The sequence below is a fragment of the Lottia gigantea genome (genome assembly GCF_000327385.1).
Source record: "Lottia gigantea unplaced genomic scaffold LOTGIsca_179, whole genome shotgun sequence".
Classification (NCBI taxonomy): Eukaryota; Metazoa; Mollusca; class Gastropoda; family Lottiidae; genus Lottia; species Lottia gigantea.
In genome coordinates, this window is record NW_008708290.1 from 41,987 (window position 1) to 61,309 (window position 19,323).

General features: G+C 32.9%; 3 protein-coding genes across 3 annotated transcripts; 2 read left to right on the forward strand and 1 right to left on the reverse strand.

The window, feature by feature from the left end:
- Nucleotides 1-1,685: 1,685 nt before the first annotated feature.
- On the forward strand, nucleotides 1,686-2,261 carry LOTGIDRAFT_142370 (hypothetical protein; the record flags this gene model as incomplete). The annotated part of the gene is made up of 1 exon (XM_009052032.1): nucleotides 1,686-2,261. One exon carries the CDS (start codon nucleotides 1,686-1,688, stop codon nucleotides 2,259-2,261), a length of 576 nt encoding a protein of 191 aa, XP_009050280.1.
- A 4,832-nt stretch (nucleotides 2,262-7,093) lies between these two features.
- Nucleotides 7,094-12,925, forward strand: LOTGIDRAFT_238945 (hypothetical protein). Its single transcript, XM_009052033.1, has 2 exons — nucleotides 7,094-7,456; nucleotides 11,192-12,925. Exon 2 carries the CDS (start codon nucleotides 11,201-11,203, stop codon nucleotides 11,981-11,983), a length of 783 nt encoding a protein of 260 aa, XP_009050281.1. The 5' UTR covers nucleotides 7,094-7,456; nucleotides 11,192-11,200; the 3' UTR covers nucleotides 11,984-12,925.
- Nucleotides 12,926-13,551: 626 nt separating this feature from the next.
- LOTGIDRAFT_99642 (hypothetical protein) lies at nucleotides 13,552-13,908 on the reverse strand (the record flags this gene model as incomplete). Its single annotated transcript, XM_009052034.1, has 1 exon — nucleotides 13,552-13,908. A coding segment is annotated over one exon (357 nt), but the record flags the coding sequence as incomplete, so codon positions are not given.
- Between the last annotated feature and the right edge of the window lie 5,415 nt (nucleotides 13,909-19,323).

Here is a 19,323-nt window from a genome sequence, read left to right on the forward strand (position 1 = left end):
GAACCGAATCGAACTGAATCGCCTTTTTCTATTCAGTTATAACCGAAATTCAATAATTTCAGAAATTTAGTTGTGCAGTGCGAAAGGGATATTTGTATCGAAATCGGACAGTTTTATGAAGTTTGAAAAGGTTTATGAGCAGCATTACATGTTATGTCTTTTCTTTTCAGGTCGAGGTACCGGATTGAATTAAAAGAGAGACATCTAGTATGGAAATTCAATATTTAACGTTTGTATTTATAATTGCATTTTTCTGTCAGTCTTACTGTCAAATAGTAAGGAAAGATTGCCCAAAACATTGCCATTGTTACCATTCATTTGCTTCGTGCATCAACAAAACACTAACATACATACCTAGATTTCCAAGTCACATTCGAATATTGGCGTTTATCGGAAACAACCTTAAGGAGTTAACACCGCGGACATTCGAGAATATTACCCACTGTCGGATAGAAAAATTGTTTTTAATGAACAATAATGTGAGTTCAATTGAGAAGAGGTCGGTGCGAAAATTGTCGAATTTGAAACAACTGGATTTATCATACAATGTTTTAAATTCTACATCTTTGTTCAATTTGATGAATGACTTGGAAAATCTTAAACGGATTGACGTTTTAAAGCTTAAAAACATTGGACTAGAAAATGAAATACCAACAGGCTTGTTCCGAGAATTGAACAAAACAAATTTTCTTCTACTCGATCTTTCTGAGAATAAATTAGTGCATTTGAATTTTACTGAACTAAAACCTTTATCACATTTGGCTTCCTTCGCAGTGCGGAAAAATCAGATCACTTTTGTTACCGTGGACCGAATGGAAAGGTTGGAAGAATTCAGCTTGCAAGAAAACGATTTACAAGAACTTCCGAACTTTTGTGAAAGCGACTTCGTGTCATTTCCCAGGTTAAGAAAACTGATCCTTGATACAAATCTTATACAGGAATATGTACCGGACTACTTACAATGTTTACAAAACCTGGTCTCTCTAAACTTAAACTCAAATAAGTTGAGTACAATAGGACCGAATGCTTTTACTGGAATGAAGTCTTTACAAGAATTATATTTTTTCAAGCAACGAGGACGATTTCAAATCAGTGACTACGCATTCAACAATAGTCGCTTGAAAAAAATCGATTTTAACAGCAATTCTTTGGAAATCGAAAAGATTGGAGAACGTGCCTTTGAGGGTTGTGTCAATTTGGAATTCCTGCAACTTTCCGCAAACCATTTATCGGACCATCGTAAAGAGGGATGTGAACGTTTGAATACAATATTGAGCCCATTGAGATCTCTTCGGAGATTGATGCTATCTTACGGTGGATTACATGTCATCCCCAATGTCCTCAGGAACATGTCAACTCTTCAACAAGTTACTTTGTACAATAATAAAATACAATCATGGCCTGATGGATTTTGGGACAAAACTCAATTGTTTGGTCTGGATATTGAATACAATGAATTTCAGACTATAAGCAAGAAAATGTTGGGTTCTACTATTAGAAAAAGGATGCATGATTTTAGAATTGGTCACAATCCTTTCCAATGTAACTGTGAATTGGTTTGGTTAATTGAATGGATACATGAAAAACCAAAAATATTTCAAGACAAGCCTATTGGGTATCATTGTTTAAATATCACAAAGAAAATATGTTTAGAAAATGAGTCTGCATTCCAATGGACCATTGGTATGTGTATTTTTTCAATTGTTACCCTCTTACTTATATCTGTTGTATATAAATACAGATTGGCAATTAAATATCAAATATATATATGGCGACATCCGCGTCCTGAAAGAGGAACTAATTTTGATTATGATTTTTTTGTGTGCTATTCTGTTGACGACGAGGATTGGATATGGGATGAGCTTCAACCTAATTTGGAAGGTGACGAATATATCAAACTTTGTATTCATCAGCGTGATTTTAAAGGCGGTAAACTTATCGTAGATAATATTGTTGAATTGATGGAGTCGAGTCGTCGAGTACTAATCATTTTATCTAATAGTTTTGCAAAGAGTAGTTGGTGCCAGTTTGAACTTTCTGTTGCGCAGGATTTAGTTTTAGACTCGATTTTAGAACCACCAACAATTATTCTGTTAGAAGAAATTAAGACAGAACACTTGTCTAATACCTTAAATGCTCTCATCAACAATACAACTTATGTTCCATGGTCCAATCACACTGATGATTCGTCCGAATTTTGGCAGAGATTAAAACTGGCTATTGGAAATCAAAGAATGGTAGCCAATACAGAAGACGTCTAAAGGGGAAAAATACGTCTTTATATGGTCCCTGTTTTTTAGGTGACGATGAATACACATTTGAAGATACTTGAACAAAATGTGTTTTTGAACAGTTTATTACTGTAATAATAGTTTTTATAGCCATTCTATATCTTTAGACTAATATAATTAATTGTATTTAGTATAGTTGTTTTATTATTTTCTTTGCCAGCTGAAGGAGTGGAACGTTAGAAGTCCATCTCTCATTAACATTCTTGCAGTCAGTAATGTCCGATTACGCCATGATATCATGTGTATATACCGCTTCCCTGGCAAAATTACACCATGATATTGATATACAAGCTTCAAGAATTTGGCATAACTTCCGATTGTTTTTTAATTGCACCATACGTCTTACTGCAATGCTAAAAAGTAATAACGATAGAGAGCATTGAGCTCTAATAGTTAGTAACGCATCTTCCAACAGAAAATAAGTTTTAAGAAAAGGAAAATTGATATATGTTAGTTAACTTTTTTTTGCTTGAAAATCAATATTTTATGCATGATATCGTTTTCTTCTATTTTCATATTTTGTGTGTACAATATATCACTGTTATTTAGTATATTAGTATTATTATGTAGTATGTTTCCATGTTTTGTTTTTGTGTGCATTATAAATTCTAAAACTTATTATTTGTTAATAATATTTATTTAGTATGTTTATTACACACCAATAACACTATGTCTTACAACATTGCTCCGAGGTCAAACTGCTACCAAATTTGCTTTAGGGAAACGGTTGACTTTTACATACATTATATTACGTGCATTCATTATAGCCCAATCTTACATAAAATTTGCAAAAAAAAACAAAATTTTCATAACCACGACTTAATATATCCAACTTACTTCAACACTGTGGTCCTTAGACAGTAAAATTGATAATCAATTCAAATACAACTGAATGTTAATTCAAATCACTTAAGCACAAAGAAATCCCGACCGGGTTATTTGTGGCAAATGAGTTTGTTCTTTTCTACTTATTATGTATTACTCAAAGTGTTCAATGTAATATTAAAAGGTATCAAATAATTCGTCCATGTTTGTCAACAAACTATCTTAATGAACACCACTATCCTGTCTGCCCCCCTTTCTGCTGAGATCACATCTGCAGAAAGTCTCATCGAATAAGGTTATCACAATCATATCAAGGTAAACAACTCTTCTTTGTGTATATATAGGACTCAGACTACTAAAAATTTTATGTAAATGATTGTAGTCCATGTTATTTTTAGAAATCCTCTTTCTCCCTCTTTTTGTGGTTTTTGCATGCATTTTTCGACTAAGTTTTGGTCTAAATTTGGAAATTGATGTCTGATATTGCATTTTCTTTCAGATTTTGTGAGATGAAGAGAGATTTTCATGCGGAAGGATAATTCTAAAAATCCAACATTCACTCGACTGCCACCGCACACAAAACAACTAAAAAGTTTAGTAGTCTGAGTCTGATGAGTATAATTAGCTGCAATGATATAATTAACTCGGACTACATCCCTATATAATCATTTGCATATGCCTAAAATGTTTTAGTGGACTGAGTCCTATATTAACGTTATTCGTTTAGTTAGGTCAAGGGACTTAAATCTAGAAGGTTTAACAAAGAATTACTGACTTAAAACCGCCAACTCGTTCGACAGAATTGATAAAAATCCAATGTTAAATACGAACAGATATGCAATAATATCTTTTCCGTTTTTAAGCTAACGTGACCTAATATTGTGAACTTACATTGTATTGCAAGAACCACAGTCGTCTGGTTGTAAATAGGAATGGTGCAAACTGATGCTATCAGTGTCCCCGATACATACACATAAGGAATTTAGAAAACCTCTTTACAATCTCTTAAATCTTGAAACAGCTGGGATCAGATTCAAAGATTTTGCCCAATACTTTGGTAAGTGACTTATTAAGCCTGCTAAATAACTCCGCGAAAAACTTATGTTTTGATGCTAAAGTGTAACATTGCTGCAGTGTGTTCGTTTTTTGTATCATGCTTGAAAAACTATCTCACAGTTTTTCATGTGTTTGGTTGAAGACTATTCAAATAAATGAATCAGATGTTTGGATAAAAGCTGTATAGGCCTAATGCTTGTTTTTAAGAACATTCTTAGAACAAAGTCTTTGAATGGCATTTAGCAATTGTGAGTACGATATATAGACACAGCTTTATGGAACAACAATCACTGGTTAAAGTTTTATGCAACGTTTCGACGTGTTACCCCCGTCGTCCTCAGGCACATAATGAGAAGAAGTGATAGGCGAACTATATATACATTAATGCTTATTATTAAGAACACACAAGAGATAAATGGTTTATTGATACATTACATTAAATTTTAACAGGTACAATAAGAGGTACATAATTCTTAAAATAACATTAAGGCTGATTAAGTAAAATAATAGAAATAGAGTAAATGAATTGAAAAAGATTAATTAAAGTCTTTTATTGATGGAAATTAAAGTTAAAAGTTGAAATATTTTATTAAATTGAATACATTTATGAATATGAAAAATTACAAGTATATAAGTTTATCATATCCATACCATAAACGAACACCTTCATCTCTGTTAAGGTCAGGCTGATATCTTCTGATGTGGATAGCTTCATGAAGTCTCCTGGTTTTATCTATGTCGATGATATTTCAATGAACAGTTTTCAGTTATTTTAAACTTGAATACAGTTTTCATTAGATGTGGTCGAAACATACATACATGTATTTGGATTGTTGAAATCTATTACAAGTTCAATAAAATATTCTTAAATTCTTGTCAAGAAAAAAATATTTTTTATTGCTGTCTGTGGCGTAGGTTTATATTATCTTCGCTGTCAGACAATTTTTTTTTACCTGTAACAAGAATAGTTGACTTTTAAACTTAGCACTGCTATTTTCCTTCGATGAAAACTTGAATTCTTTAAATTCAACAAATATTCTCCAATTTCACTATTGTGGTAAAATTGAATTTTCTTTATTCACATTGTAGTAAATATTTACTTTCCCATGTTTAATTTTTCAAAACCTTTTGAAATTTGCTGTGTACTTTGGGAGGAGGAAATACAATTATGCCCTCTTGTGAAACGTAAAATATATAATGTTAAATATTAGAAAATAGACAACTATTCAGTATATATATGGAGAGGAAAGATTGTATAACAATTTACAGTACATATTTTCCCCATGAATTTAAACATAAATCACAGTATGTAAGGTCTGTAAATCAAAGTCAAGAGAAATTAAATTACATTTGGCCACAACTTTATTACAGCAGTGGTAACAGCGCTGAGTTCTGATTATACATTGTATGTATAATATGACAGAATTACTGTAGCAACAATTTGGTCCAAACAGCCAAATCGGGATTCTAGACCGAAACCAAGATAAAAGTTTTTGTACATACCAGCATCGAGTAAGTCTTAAAAACCCGACTATTCGGTTCTACATTTGTCCACCCGGTTTCCCCATTTCAGAGATGCAGAGGCTGAAATGAAAAAGCACAATAAACCGAGGCTCTTTGTGCTACCAATTGTGCACGTTAACATCCTTCGAATGTTGGGAATCGAACATATCAGGCACTGTCTAAATAGATTTGTCTCCAATTAACAATGCATGTCGTTGTCCATCATTAAATGTCGAATCGAGGACAGGTTTATCAACTACTGTATCGATATTTCGGTCTAAATGCATGAAAAAGTTGTCCTTTACATTTATCAAATGATAATATTATTGAACATGTTGTGGCTTTAATGACACGACTATTTAAAAGGGAAAGTATTCATTCAAAGACATAATACACACAAAAAATCAGATATATCCGTAATCAATTATTATCAACAGAAATCACAATAAATGTGTATAGATTAAGGTAAGTGAATATACTAAGAAACGTGCATTCTCGATACTTAATCTTGCATGACCAATTTTGAAAATACGGCTATTGAGCTTAAAACACTTCCCCAAATTATCTGTCTAGTTCAGTTAGTTACGTCTACGTCTTAAAATGAACATAAATTTAAGTTCTCAAGAATGGTCGATATGAGTATATATTCATCAGTGAACTTACCTGGTGTCATAAAGTTACAACAAAATCCCTGTAAAATCTGGAAAATTGGAAAATTCATAAAACTAAGTAATAATTGCAAAACGCCTAATCATAATATTAAGCGTTTTTCAATAGTTAATTGCATATTTATGGAGTTTTTTGGGATTTATCGGATTATATATGGATCCTGTTATTTTATTTATTGGCCAAGTTTAAAATTCTTAAATTTTATGTTCATTTAAAGACGTAGTTTTTCTTTAAGAAATAATGTGAACTATAATGAAATGATTTTGTAGTCCCGATGTAATTTCAGACTCATTAAAAATTGAGGCGGTTTAATTATTTATGAATGTAGTCCGCATTGTCAGTTAATTAGCTTAAGTACATACACTTGATCTACTAATTGTTACCTTTAAGATTTCCCGAGGAGGAAAACGACTTCCAAACTCTTTTCTAGTTCTAACTAAACTCTAAAAGATATCCGCAAAATACTGGCAATTTTTTCAAAAATAAAGATTTTAATGCTGTAGCTTAGGAAACACAATGGTTATTCCGATTATCTTGATATTAACTTGAAACTGGATTATGTCATTTATTATATCATTGGATTATAGTTCATTTAATCAGCTTTATACCCCGACCATGTGTCCATTAACAAGTAATTGTTTACACCGGTTTTGGTGAATCTATATCACAAGTGTGTTGAACTGCATCGTGAAAGGTTTTAAGGATATTGAAGACAATTGTAAGTTTTAATACATTTTTTTGGTCGTAACTTTTGGTCTTAATTTCCTAGGACGCACTGTGAAAGGATATCATATGTTTTATTGATATCTGAAGGAAAGCGTAGGTTGAAAATCAGTTTTGGAATGATTTTGTTAAGCGTTAGTTAACTCGTCACAAATAGAGTCCGATCATTTTGTTTTTCTTCTCTTGAAACAATTGAATTGAGTCCGAAACATTTTCATGCGTTCTGATGAACACTGTCACAATTGTATTTGTCATCGATATTCATAGCTTACTATGATTTCCTCTCATTAATTATAATTCTACAGTCAATTTGTTATATATCCCAATCATTAAGTTTTTTTTATTGACCAAACGAAATATTTCGAATTTCGACCCTTCTTGAACTACACGTAAGTTATTTGTCTGTGAATGTTCATGTGCTCGTAGGAATTGTGATTTTCTTGTTATTGAATCTGTTGTAAATAGAAGACACCACAGATACCGTTATCAACCCCCTTCCCCCACAAAATGACATCATAACCACGATATACCAGAACCAAGTCCCATTACTGTTTGGAATTCACGAATTTTGGATCCGGATGTTGGAAACCAGCCTATTTTGATATCACACGGGAATTATGTTTGACGACTCAGTGAGCTATTTAGTTGCGGTAATATCGATCAGCAAAAAATAAGAGGAGGGTACTGTAACGGTTTGATCATCATCGCTAAATATAACAACCGTCCAGATTGCTTAAAGGATTCCATTCTCGTAATAACAGCTACTCGTCTACTTGAAGTACAGCTTGAATTATTATAACTTAGGACGAAATTGAGTTCGACTTGATACCTCTAATACTGTCTCTAAATACTGTCGGTAAATCGATTTTAAACGAATATGCAAAAGAGATAGTAATAATAGAGAACTTGTCGTTGATAACAATATAGACTCTAGGTCATCAACATAAGAACAATCTAAATTCTAGAATTATTGTCTAAAGATATAATAATTACATGGCTAGAAATGACAACAAACCTAAATTGAAAATATTTTGTAAAACAATCCCTTTAATAGGGCACGGTCAAGAGAAATACCCCCACTGGCTTGCCAACATTTTCAGAATTCCCCCTTAAAATAAACATTAGACTATTTCACGTTAGACCTGAATTGATTTTCGACTTTGTATATTGAAAGAAATCCCACTTATTGTCCTGGCTATATTGACTCGGTTTCGATTAAAAGTACTATATAACACGAATTCTATTGACAAATTTTGTCCTTGTCAGATACTAACACTGTGAGCTATTGGATTCTATTTAAAATGGTGATATACTAACTTACAAGGTAAATCAGTTCTTTTTGAACATTTATTAACTGTTTTTAGCATAAATATTAGTGAATACAGAATACAGATACATTGAATTACGTTGTATGTTCAAGCACAATTTAGAGGGTCTTGTATACTTACTATTTCCTGTAATTTGACAAATATGTTTTTAGTCATATAATTATGAAAGGGCATTTTCAACTTAACAGAATGTCTTTGGCAATGTTAATAATATTTTTTTATGAAATATAAAAATGAAAATTTTAATATACAAACGTCTTCGTCTGTGGTTTCAATTGCTAGAAAGAAAGGATGTTTGATATCACAGCAATTAAATATTATTTTAAATCCATGTGTGTTCAGAATTATCCGCATTTGAATGTGAAAATGGCGACTCGTCTTTTCTGGAGACTCTAAAATATAGAATATACACGAATAGAAATAGAAAGTGAAATTACTAGTTCGTGGTATTTTGAAGGAATAATGCGATTTTTGTACATTTCTAGTAGTTTTGAAGACTATTTACGTAAAAATTCAAGACCCAAATCAACCCCAGAAAATGGCGAACTTGTCACTTGAACAGTTCTATGGTTCTGTGGATTGAAAGAGTGTTTTCATTGACCGGAAGAATAATTTTGTATAGATAATTATTTCGATATCTTGTTGGACTTATGCCTATCGCGATGTAGAAAATATTTATATATCGAAGTGGACAACATGATAAAAGAACTACGCATGGTATAACAGTATCATCAAATTATTTTTATTTTTTCTATGTAGTTTTTAAAACCGTGCACTTATGAACTTTGACTTTATCGTTGAACAGATTCAGATAGTAGAAAGATTTTTTTCCATTCACTATTTTCTATAGTGATAAAACATAGGTAATTTCGAGCGTTCTTATTAAAGTTATGTCCGTGTTATTAATCTTAAAAATATCTATTGACTTATCGGCTAAATATGTCTAAAGCCACACGATGTAAAATAGTTTAAATTGCGAATCTTTACCAAAAATAGATCCGAAATACTCAGTTTATAAAATGCTTTGGACATTCGCCCCTGGCAGGTCTGATGAATTTACAAGCATGTAATGTTCAGACACACACACACTAGGGTATTTTTGGTACGTCCAATCTGGAAACGTTGCACAGATAGAACTTTTCGAATGACACCGAACTTTGGTGAACAAATTGTGGCTTAATTATGGTGCCCAGAAAGCCAATCAGTATCCCAAAAAGACGTATATCATATAGACATGTATAAATAATATAATGTGACTTTAATTTATTGACCACGTTCATATTAAAGGTAAAACTATTCAATCAATCAAAGTTGTTATGACTGATTCCATAACACACCATATATTATAACCATTAAGCGATATAATATACGTACATATACAATATTAATACGCGATATATATGACATAAGTGTAGGATATTAATATCGTCTTATGAAATATCTTCTGAGGAATTTACAGCTTTAATTGTTACTGGTGGTTTTGATTTCATATCGGATAAGATTTAACGCATAAAGGTTAGTCACGGCGTTTGATTATGAAAAGATATTTTCAAATATCAATTTCATGAATGTTATCCGCATTGTTTGCAACTAACAATAACATACACTATCAGATTTTAAGGCTTTATATATTTTCAATATCCGAAATAATGCATGAGGTATGTTATTTAAAAAGGTTTTTGTGGCAAGGCTAACCAAATACTTTATCTTGTATTAAGGAAATAATGTGCTATAAAAAATACGGTAAGAAAGAATATATTTATTAACATATAATATGAGTGGTTTTTTTTAATAACGTTTCTGTTATGGTGTGTAACATTTCTGTTAACTAAAACGCAGATATTTTAAACATAAATAATTTACTGTTTCCATATGAATATAATTTCTAGTATTTAGACTTATTCTTTCCTAATTATATATTAAGATACCACGTAGTTGATGGGCCAAAAGGCCAAAAAACTTGTTGCAAATTCCATGTCAGTTTTCCAAATGTATCATAGTCACAAACATCTTTGTTAAAAAATCTTTTCGAAAATAAAGTGACGTCCGAGATTCCATGTCATTAAAGGTCCGATCATTTTGAGGTGGTTGAATTTAAGACCTGTGTTTGAATTGTATTCGTTACACAGACCATTGCGTGGAGATAAACAAAGCTGCATAACTAAAATTCATCATATCTATTTATTAAAATTTGGATTATATTTCATAGATTTATTTAGATATAATCAACAAATTCAACATTTTATAATAATATTTGAGATCAATACACCAGAATGCAAACGATGACGACACAGACATTTTCTTTATTGATACATGTCTCAGTGTTTTCCTATATTATTGGTATTTGATGTTGATACACAGAGGGCCACTATTGGCTTCAATAGAAACTTTGATCAAATACAAAAGAATGTATGTATGTAGCCTGATACAGTTTGCACGGATTTCGTTGTTCTTGTACTATGGGATCAATAAAATTCCAATGAAATTCCACGAGTAATTACATAATTATGCAGCGGCTCAACTAGATTAGTGAAGGGCCGTGGACTTAAATGGTGGTTGGGACCCCTATCCCGGGAATTTCTTTTAATTATCTGATCCCCTTCTGAGACCTTGATTCACTTAAATAACGTTGCGCTTGGTAGTGCCCCAACATAGGTTGTGAACCATTTTATATTTTGTAGGCTATACCTTTTGGATACTTTGGTATTAAATTTTGTATTTTTTGCTGGATGGGGCCTGTAGTTGAGCCACTGTTATTATTTGATACCTTTTAACATTTAATATTATGTTTTTCAGAAATAAAAGATGTCTATCTGGAAGTGTTTTTGCCTTCCACACAGAAAACCAAGATTAAGGAACGAGAGGGGGCGGAAATGGCAAAATATGACTAACCAACCTATATCAGCTAAAAGCAGCAGTAGAAGTAAGCTATTACAGTACAATGATCGTGAATATTTGGACCACGATGTCCTCACAAGTCGCGTAGAAGACGATACATGGACTCGACTTGAAAGTCAACCAGGTGTGAAAAAGCGCCGCGGTTTGGATGAAATATTTGAACGACCTAAATCGGAAATGCTTAAAAGCTCTGCGGATCCTTTAGACTTCAAAAACGTTGGTTACCCAACTATGTTTTCCGGACAATTAGAAAGTATGTATGGATACACACCTAGAGCAGTACAAGACGTTTATGCCTCTTCAGCCTTGGAAGGTGGATCAATCGAAGATTATTTTACAGACGCTCGTAATGAATCGGTTCTCAAAAAGTTTGCTTCTGCTGAAAGTTGCAATGGCATTGCAGATCGTGATAATACCCAGGTACACTCGGTGCGCACACGATCCGATTCTAGACATAAATACATGATCAACAGCGACGGAGATTATTCTTCAGATTCTGATATGGATGATTTAGATTATTGTGATACATTTCCAAACATTGGGTTTGAAACTACAAATGACATTTTCCATGTGCAGCCCTTCCCACCAACTACGAACACTGCAACACCATATTTGTGTCGATCAGAAGATCGTAATTTTCAAAATCAACATTTCGATGAGATATTTGGAAGTGATGAAGTTTTATATTGAGACGATTAGATTGTGTTTTGGGATGCGCAAGCGATTAAAAGTCCTAAATGGTATTCTTTTCAAATAAAAGCTCCATCCGGTGAAACATGTGGATTGATAAGATAACATAGAAAACAATCCGTTAAAATAGAATCGAGCAATCAAAAACTATTCTGACGAATAATGTGATCCATTTTGGTCAATACTAAATGTATTTATAACAACCCATGAACGTCAAAATGTTAAAATCAACGCGAGGCTTCGTGCATTTATATATCATAATGCAGAAAGATCCTCATTTCGCATTAGACATTAATCATAAAACGCTTGTGGTGTTTCGAAATTACTATGTCAGGTTAGCTATAAATGATTAATCTGCATTCTTTACATAATTTCTTAACCTTGATTTTTCGTTTTCGTTTCTCTCTGTTTAAGAAAAGGAAATGCCAAAATGTTTCTGCTTTGATACATATATATATAGCTGTACAGGTTGTCCAACTGAATCGCAAAGTTCTTTAAATTGAATACTATTTTGAAATTAATTCGTGCATTTAGAGAATTTTATTGGTCTCTTTAAATTGACACAAAATAAAAGAAAATGGATAAAATATGTCAAATTCGTTCATTCTAACGAAAACAGTTTCGTTGAATATTTACGAAGCACCACATTTGGTGTGAGAGTATAACTTCGATTATGTATTGCTTGTGAATTAAGTCTTACGACTTGCTAATCGGTAGCAAAAATAATTTCGTAGTTTTATCTGTTAGAGGTTCGAAAAAATATGAAACATGAAAGACTGGCCACAATCAGTGGCATTTGGTAATATCATTTTTGTTTCCGAGCCTGTCTTCCCCTTTCTTTTTCATTTATTTTCGTACTTTTTCGTTTCTTTCGTTCTATTTCTTATGTTAACTTTATGTAGAAAATGATTTTTTGTGGGGAAATAAAAGATCAAACATATTTACTTTATGGGGTCGATCAAGTAATAAAAATATACTGTTATTGTCCAGATGATTAACGCCACGCCATGCAATAAATACCTTGACAAATAGGTCTCATACGAAACTTGTATGGTTCTTAGATGGAAATAACACACACGAACATACCACTTTGAATTACCTCGTGGACTTAATAAGTCTGATTTGAAGGCTTAGTTGAAAGATGATAACTTTATCGAAATTAAAAAAAACTACGTTTGTGTGTGTTATTTCCATGTTAGAACCATACATAGATTCGTATGGAATAGTTCTAACTCTTTCATTAACCAAATATGGAGCAAAAAGAAGGATGGAAGACCCCATATCAATTTGAAAAAGTAAATCGTGTTCTTTTCTACTTTTTCGGTTCGACCCCCACTGTCTTGAAATGGATATGCATTGTGACAAGAGTTGTCTTTCCAGGATTACTACAATTACTTCAATGACCACAAATTGTAAAAACCGATGTAATCATTTGAACTAAACTTGATTTATTGAAGTGCTCGAAATTTAATATAGTTTATTGGAGACCACATTGGTTGAATTATGAATTATTTAAAGTTCGAAGTCAATGTATATCGAATGCGATCCCAGAACAAACGATCGTCAGCTTTGATATAAGTCCTTGTCTTCAAACAACGTTTTAAATCTGGGTCTATATTGGTCATATTAATATCTTCCAATAACACTATAATCATATGTCGTCTGTTCCCACTAACGCTTTCACTAAGAGCAGTGCGAAATTCGAATTGACGCCATTCACTTCTCAAGAAATTATTAGACAGAATCAATATTGTATGACGGCTATTTTCTACACATGCAACAATCTGTTCACTAGTTGAGGATCCAATTAAACAGTCACGATCGCGAATACAGAGTTTTAATTGATAGCCCAATGTTTCGTGCTCTAGGCGTGGTAAAAGGGTTTGGGTAACCCATTCTGAATCTTCCTGGCTGTAACTAATAAACGCATCGTATAGCTTACTGTCCGTAATTGGTGTCTTACCACAGGGAAGAAAAACGTATATCCTGGCGTGTATCAAAATACGAATATCCTTGCGATACCGAGTCAATAGAATAACTATTATGAGCAAAATGAAGACAATAATCGACAAGGCGGATATTAACGCTATGTTATCATCGGGATCACTATCACAAATATCTTCCATTGATAGAGTAGATATAACTCGTCCATGAAATTTTAAAGGAGTGGCACATTGAAGTTCCCATAGATATCCATAGTCTTTGTTTAGTCCTGCCTCTTTGGGAGCTGTATATGTATGTAGCAAACTGTGAAGTTCCGGTATCGAGTCACATTTGCAGTCAATTTTGTTATCTCTCACATCAATTAAAGCAGATTGTACATCTTTAAAGGATTGGATTTCATTTGCTCCTAATGTGACGATATCGTTAAAACGTAGATCTATATATGCTCTCTTTGTTTTATTGATGGTATAGTCATTGAAAGAAAACCCATTGATAAGGTTATGAGACAAATCAAGTATATGTAACACTGGATTGTGAAGATGCCAGGGTTCTAAATCACGTGGAATCACGGTCTGTTCTGAGAAACTGAGATTCAGTGTTTGTAAATTTGGGAAGATTGTTCTGCCAACGAGCATCTCAAGACTGAATCCCAAACCTGCTTTTACAAGTGTGTTTTCAAAAACTGTCGTTTCTTTAAAGGTACACGACTGTTTGGCATCTACACGAGGGGCTATGGAATCTGGAATGAGAGGAGTAAATTCGGCAGTTACGTTTCGCCAAATAAAACTCTTTATATTCTTAGGACCACATTCGTGGGTGGGCGAAATACGTCTTAGTTTCTGAGTTAATTTCCTCATTTTTACGGAATCAATCTTGAAAACTAAATCAATCAGATGCAAATTTTCCAACATGTCCACTGTTTGGACACTGTCATCTTTCTTAGATAACATATCTTCCACCACACATCCTTCAATATGAAGAGTCTTCATTTTAGAGGACTTAAATGGCCACTGAATCCACAATGAACCACCAACACATACAATATATACATTTGTTGACAAAACATTCTGAAACTCAAGCCATTTTCTAATATACTTAAAATCCAATACTTCACCTTCGTTTAACAAACATACTATTTTAATGGAATGGCCGACACGTATGTTACACACATGTACGATAGTTTCTGGAAGTTCATCAGTGATTATTCCAGATGTCGATTGTGATTGCGATATACTATTTAGTATTATAACTATAAAGACGTTGTATCGGACCACGAAACACATTCTTTAAATAACAACTTGAATAGTTTGTAAATGATATTTCTACTTCATGTCGGTTATAATCATATTGGTTTAGTTTTTACATTTTTTCATTTCAATTTATTTTATCATTTGATCCATCTTTATTATGATCATGATCGAACTTTTATCATCTACGGTTTGAACTAAGCCATTTACTGCTGTTACTGCTGGGTGCGATTGTTCAGTCTATTAATTCAGAACTATAATAATATGTAAAACTGTATAATCTCCTGATGCTACACACCAATCTAGCCAGAATTTTTTATTTATCTTAACTGATTTTTAATTCACATGTCATGAGTATGGTCGAATATATTCCATTTTCATTTCTGAAAATATAGAAAGTAAACAATTTTAAAAAATCTTATGGCACGAATTCACATATCTTGTGAAAATAACTCATTTCTCTCAGGTTCACGTGGATAATTCTTGCAAAAAGCCTTCAAGGAAAATACCAATATGATATAACTTTTTTTATATATATGATTGGTAAACTTTGATTAAAGAATCGAAATTTTCTGACAGTGTGAAATGCATAAGGATTTCTTCGAATTAATTAGTTTTTTAAGTGATTATTAAAGGGGGGCAACTCCATTGATCATAACAAGACAAGGTACAATAATTTAATATTACTAATAAATTATGTTGGTTGGGAGGGGTGGTTCGGAAAGTTAAACACAATTCCATTTATTTTCATTTGGAACACACGACACCGTATTACCCAACCCGAATCAAACTGTTGGTTGTCATGATCTGAATAAGTTTCCAATTTACCACAAAAATACAGTAAAATACTGATTAACTCTACATTTGTGTCTTAGATTCGTAATGTAGGTGTACGGACTGAATTTCTCTATTATACTTTTCCTGGTGCAGATCACTACTCAAGACATCCCACTAAGTTAGCGGGTCACCCAGAAGCGACCTGTGCTCCTTCAGAAATGCTCCTGGTGTAATACCAGCTACCAAAGATCTCCTGGGTAGGTTATTTTCATTTCTCATTACTTTAAGGCATGTACAATTGTAAATGTGATCATAATTTTTAAAAAAGTTTCTTAAAAATGTTCGATTGATTAAATATTTATAAGTATATAAAATTAATATTTAAAATACATTCCGTCTAAAAACATATGCATTTTAATGTTGTAATTTAAGTATTGAGGTTTTACACCACACACACGTATAATGTCTGAAATATATATGACTTTTGTCCCGATATCCAGGCAATTCATCAGGACATTGCCACGTATTAAGAAGTAGGGATTGTCTTTTGATATGAAAATAATCAAGTATAATAGTTCAACAAATTGTGTTTATTTATAATGAAATACAGGAACGGCTTATAACTCAGTTCAAAATCAAATCTTCTCACACAATGAAGTCCTACAAGCATAGGATAATTGTTTTAATCAGCACACCTATGTTAATAACTGTAATATATATGATTTTAAAATTTAAAACAGCAACGTAGACAGTTTCCTAAATAAAAGAGAGGAACAAGAGATGTTAATAAAAGTAGTTACCCCTGATATTATTATAGCTATTACTGAATTTCTCCCAAAGAATAACCCAGGTGATTTAGAAGATAAAGAATTTGACTTAAATGGATATGAAGCACATTCCAATAATACCCACGAGATATCGACTACCTGACCAACCATCAGCTCTAGATCTAGTGTTAATCCAGGAGGAGTACCTAATAACCAACCAGACCAGACTACCAGCCGTTGGAAAAAGTGACCATGTCACAATAACGCTAAACTTTTCCCACAATATGAGTATCCAAGATGAAGATGAAAAAGGCAGGTTCCTCAATTAGCAGACCACTTATGATAATATTCAAGATGTCCCTCATGAAATGTACCTTACCAGACAATTGGAAAGAAGCAAATATAACACCCATATTCAAAAAAGGAAGTAAAAAGCAGACGCCCAATTACAGACCCATCAGCCTAACTAGTGTCATCGGTAAAATAATGGAATCGATCATCAGAAATACTATTATGGAACACCTAATAGCAAACAAATTACTATGTACAGAACAATATGGATTCAGACAAGGCCGTTCCACCACCACGCAACTTTTAGAGGTTCTAGATTACATCACTAACGAAGTCAACAACAATTGCCCAGTAGATGCTATCTATCTATAATTCAGAAAAGCCTTCGATAGGGTTCCTCATCAACGATTGATCATCAAGCTGAAAGCTCTAGGAGTGCCCGGTCACATACTACAATGGATAGAAAGCTTCCTACACAACAGAAAGCAACGAGTGATATTAAACTCTACCAGCTCACCATGGACACAAGTTGAAAGAGGAGTCCCCCAAGGCAGTGTTCTTGGACCGATTTAATTCCTGGTTTATGTCAATGATATACCTAGTCTTGTGGAATCCATGATCATGTTATTTGCACACGATTCCAAACTACTGGGGCATTGCACCAGTACACACGAGAGAAACAGAATCCAGAAGGACATCAATAATTTATTAGAATGGTCAAACACCTGGCAGATGCAAGAGAAGTGCAAAACCCTACACTTCGGATTTACCAACCCTAAAACTAATTACTACCTAACAGACCTAGATGGAACCAAACAAAACCTTTTGAAGTACAAAGAAGAAACTGACCCTGGGGTAACATTTCAAGACAATCTGAAGTTTAGCACACACTTTGCAGGAAAAATAAAAAAAACCAACAGACTTATCGGAATGACCAAAAGATCCTTCACACACCTTGAAAAGGAAATGTTTCTGCCGATCTATAAATCACTGATTCCGTCAAATTGAATAGTTTCGTTTTGTAGTATGAAAATCTACGATCCTTAAATTTAACAATGCTCATTTTAGCGCCTCTTTTTCACTCCGGTATGCCGGTTGGCAGCGGTAGGCGGTTGGCTTTTAAAACCCACCCAAGTAAGAGACTAGAAAAGCAGCAAACAAGATTAGACGTAAGAAAGAACTCCTTCGCCATCAGAGTAGTCAATGACTGGAACGCCCTACCAGGGTATGTTGTAAACTCAACCTCCTTAAACAACTTTAAATCTAATCTAAACTCAGCCTGGAAAAACATTAAATCAAAAATCACTCCAAGTTTTTATCAGTAACAAAAATCATTCCAAAAACTGTTAAAAAGAATAGATAGTACATCTATTGTCTCGTACCCGCTTGCACAGTCGATTGTAAGCTATATTGCAAATCAGGAGGTCAAGAAGCATTTTTGCTTACACGATAGACCGAAGAACAGGTAAAATGAAATCAATGAATAATATAGATAATATAGTTACAAGTTAACTGTCACTGAGAACGAGAACCGAAACTGGTTAGAAAAAAACAGTTCCTGATTGTAACTTCCAAACTGCTGTCAAACCAACAGAGCTCTCAAAACGAACTAAATATTAACAAAAATCTTTATTAGCATCCATGTGATAATTTTTAACAGGAAGTTCTCGTAATTTAGGAACACTAGTCTTTTCCCTCCAGACGTAAATGTCAATACAATAGACAATATAAAAATGCAAGATTATCCAGATTTGGATTTAGACAACAATTATTAATAAAATTGGAATCAGACCACAAACATTTTCTTACATTGAAATAAACTTAAAATGGTAGCCACAACTTTTTCAATTCTTTGAGTTTTATGTGAATTTATTATTTGTAAGGGAGGTTACTCCATTGATTATAGAAAACGTATACGCGCTAATTTTATTGATAGTTTTTGCTAGTTGCCAGGCAAGGAATAGGGTAAGACCCTATATTTTTGTGGTAAATATAAAACATTCAGATGAAAAGTTTAATTTCACTTTTAAAAATAAACATACGATTACGTCCAATGTATACCAGACAGACTTATATAATAATGCCCTTGTGAGTGTTGTATGTAATTTTAAAAATGTACACAACAAACAAGTACATCATAAGTATAAATCTTTAGGCATCATGTATTTTAAATAAATAACTCAGGTTATAAAGATATCACCTATTGAATACTTTAAAGACAATTTTTTATAACCAATATCCACTTTCAACATTAACAACTTTACCCCTATATACTCTCTTGAATGATATCAAACGCCAAGTAGAACCAATAACC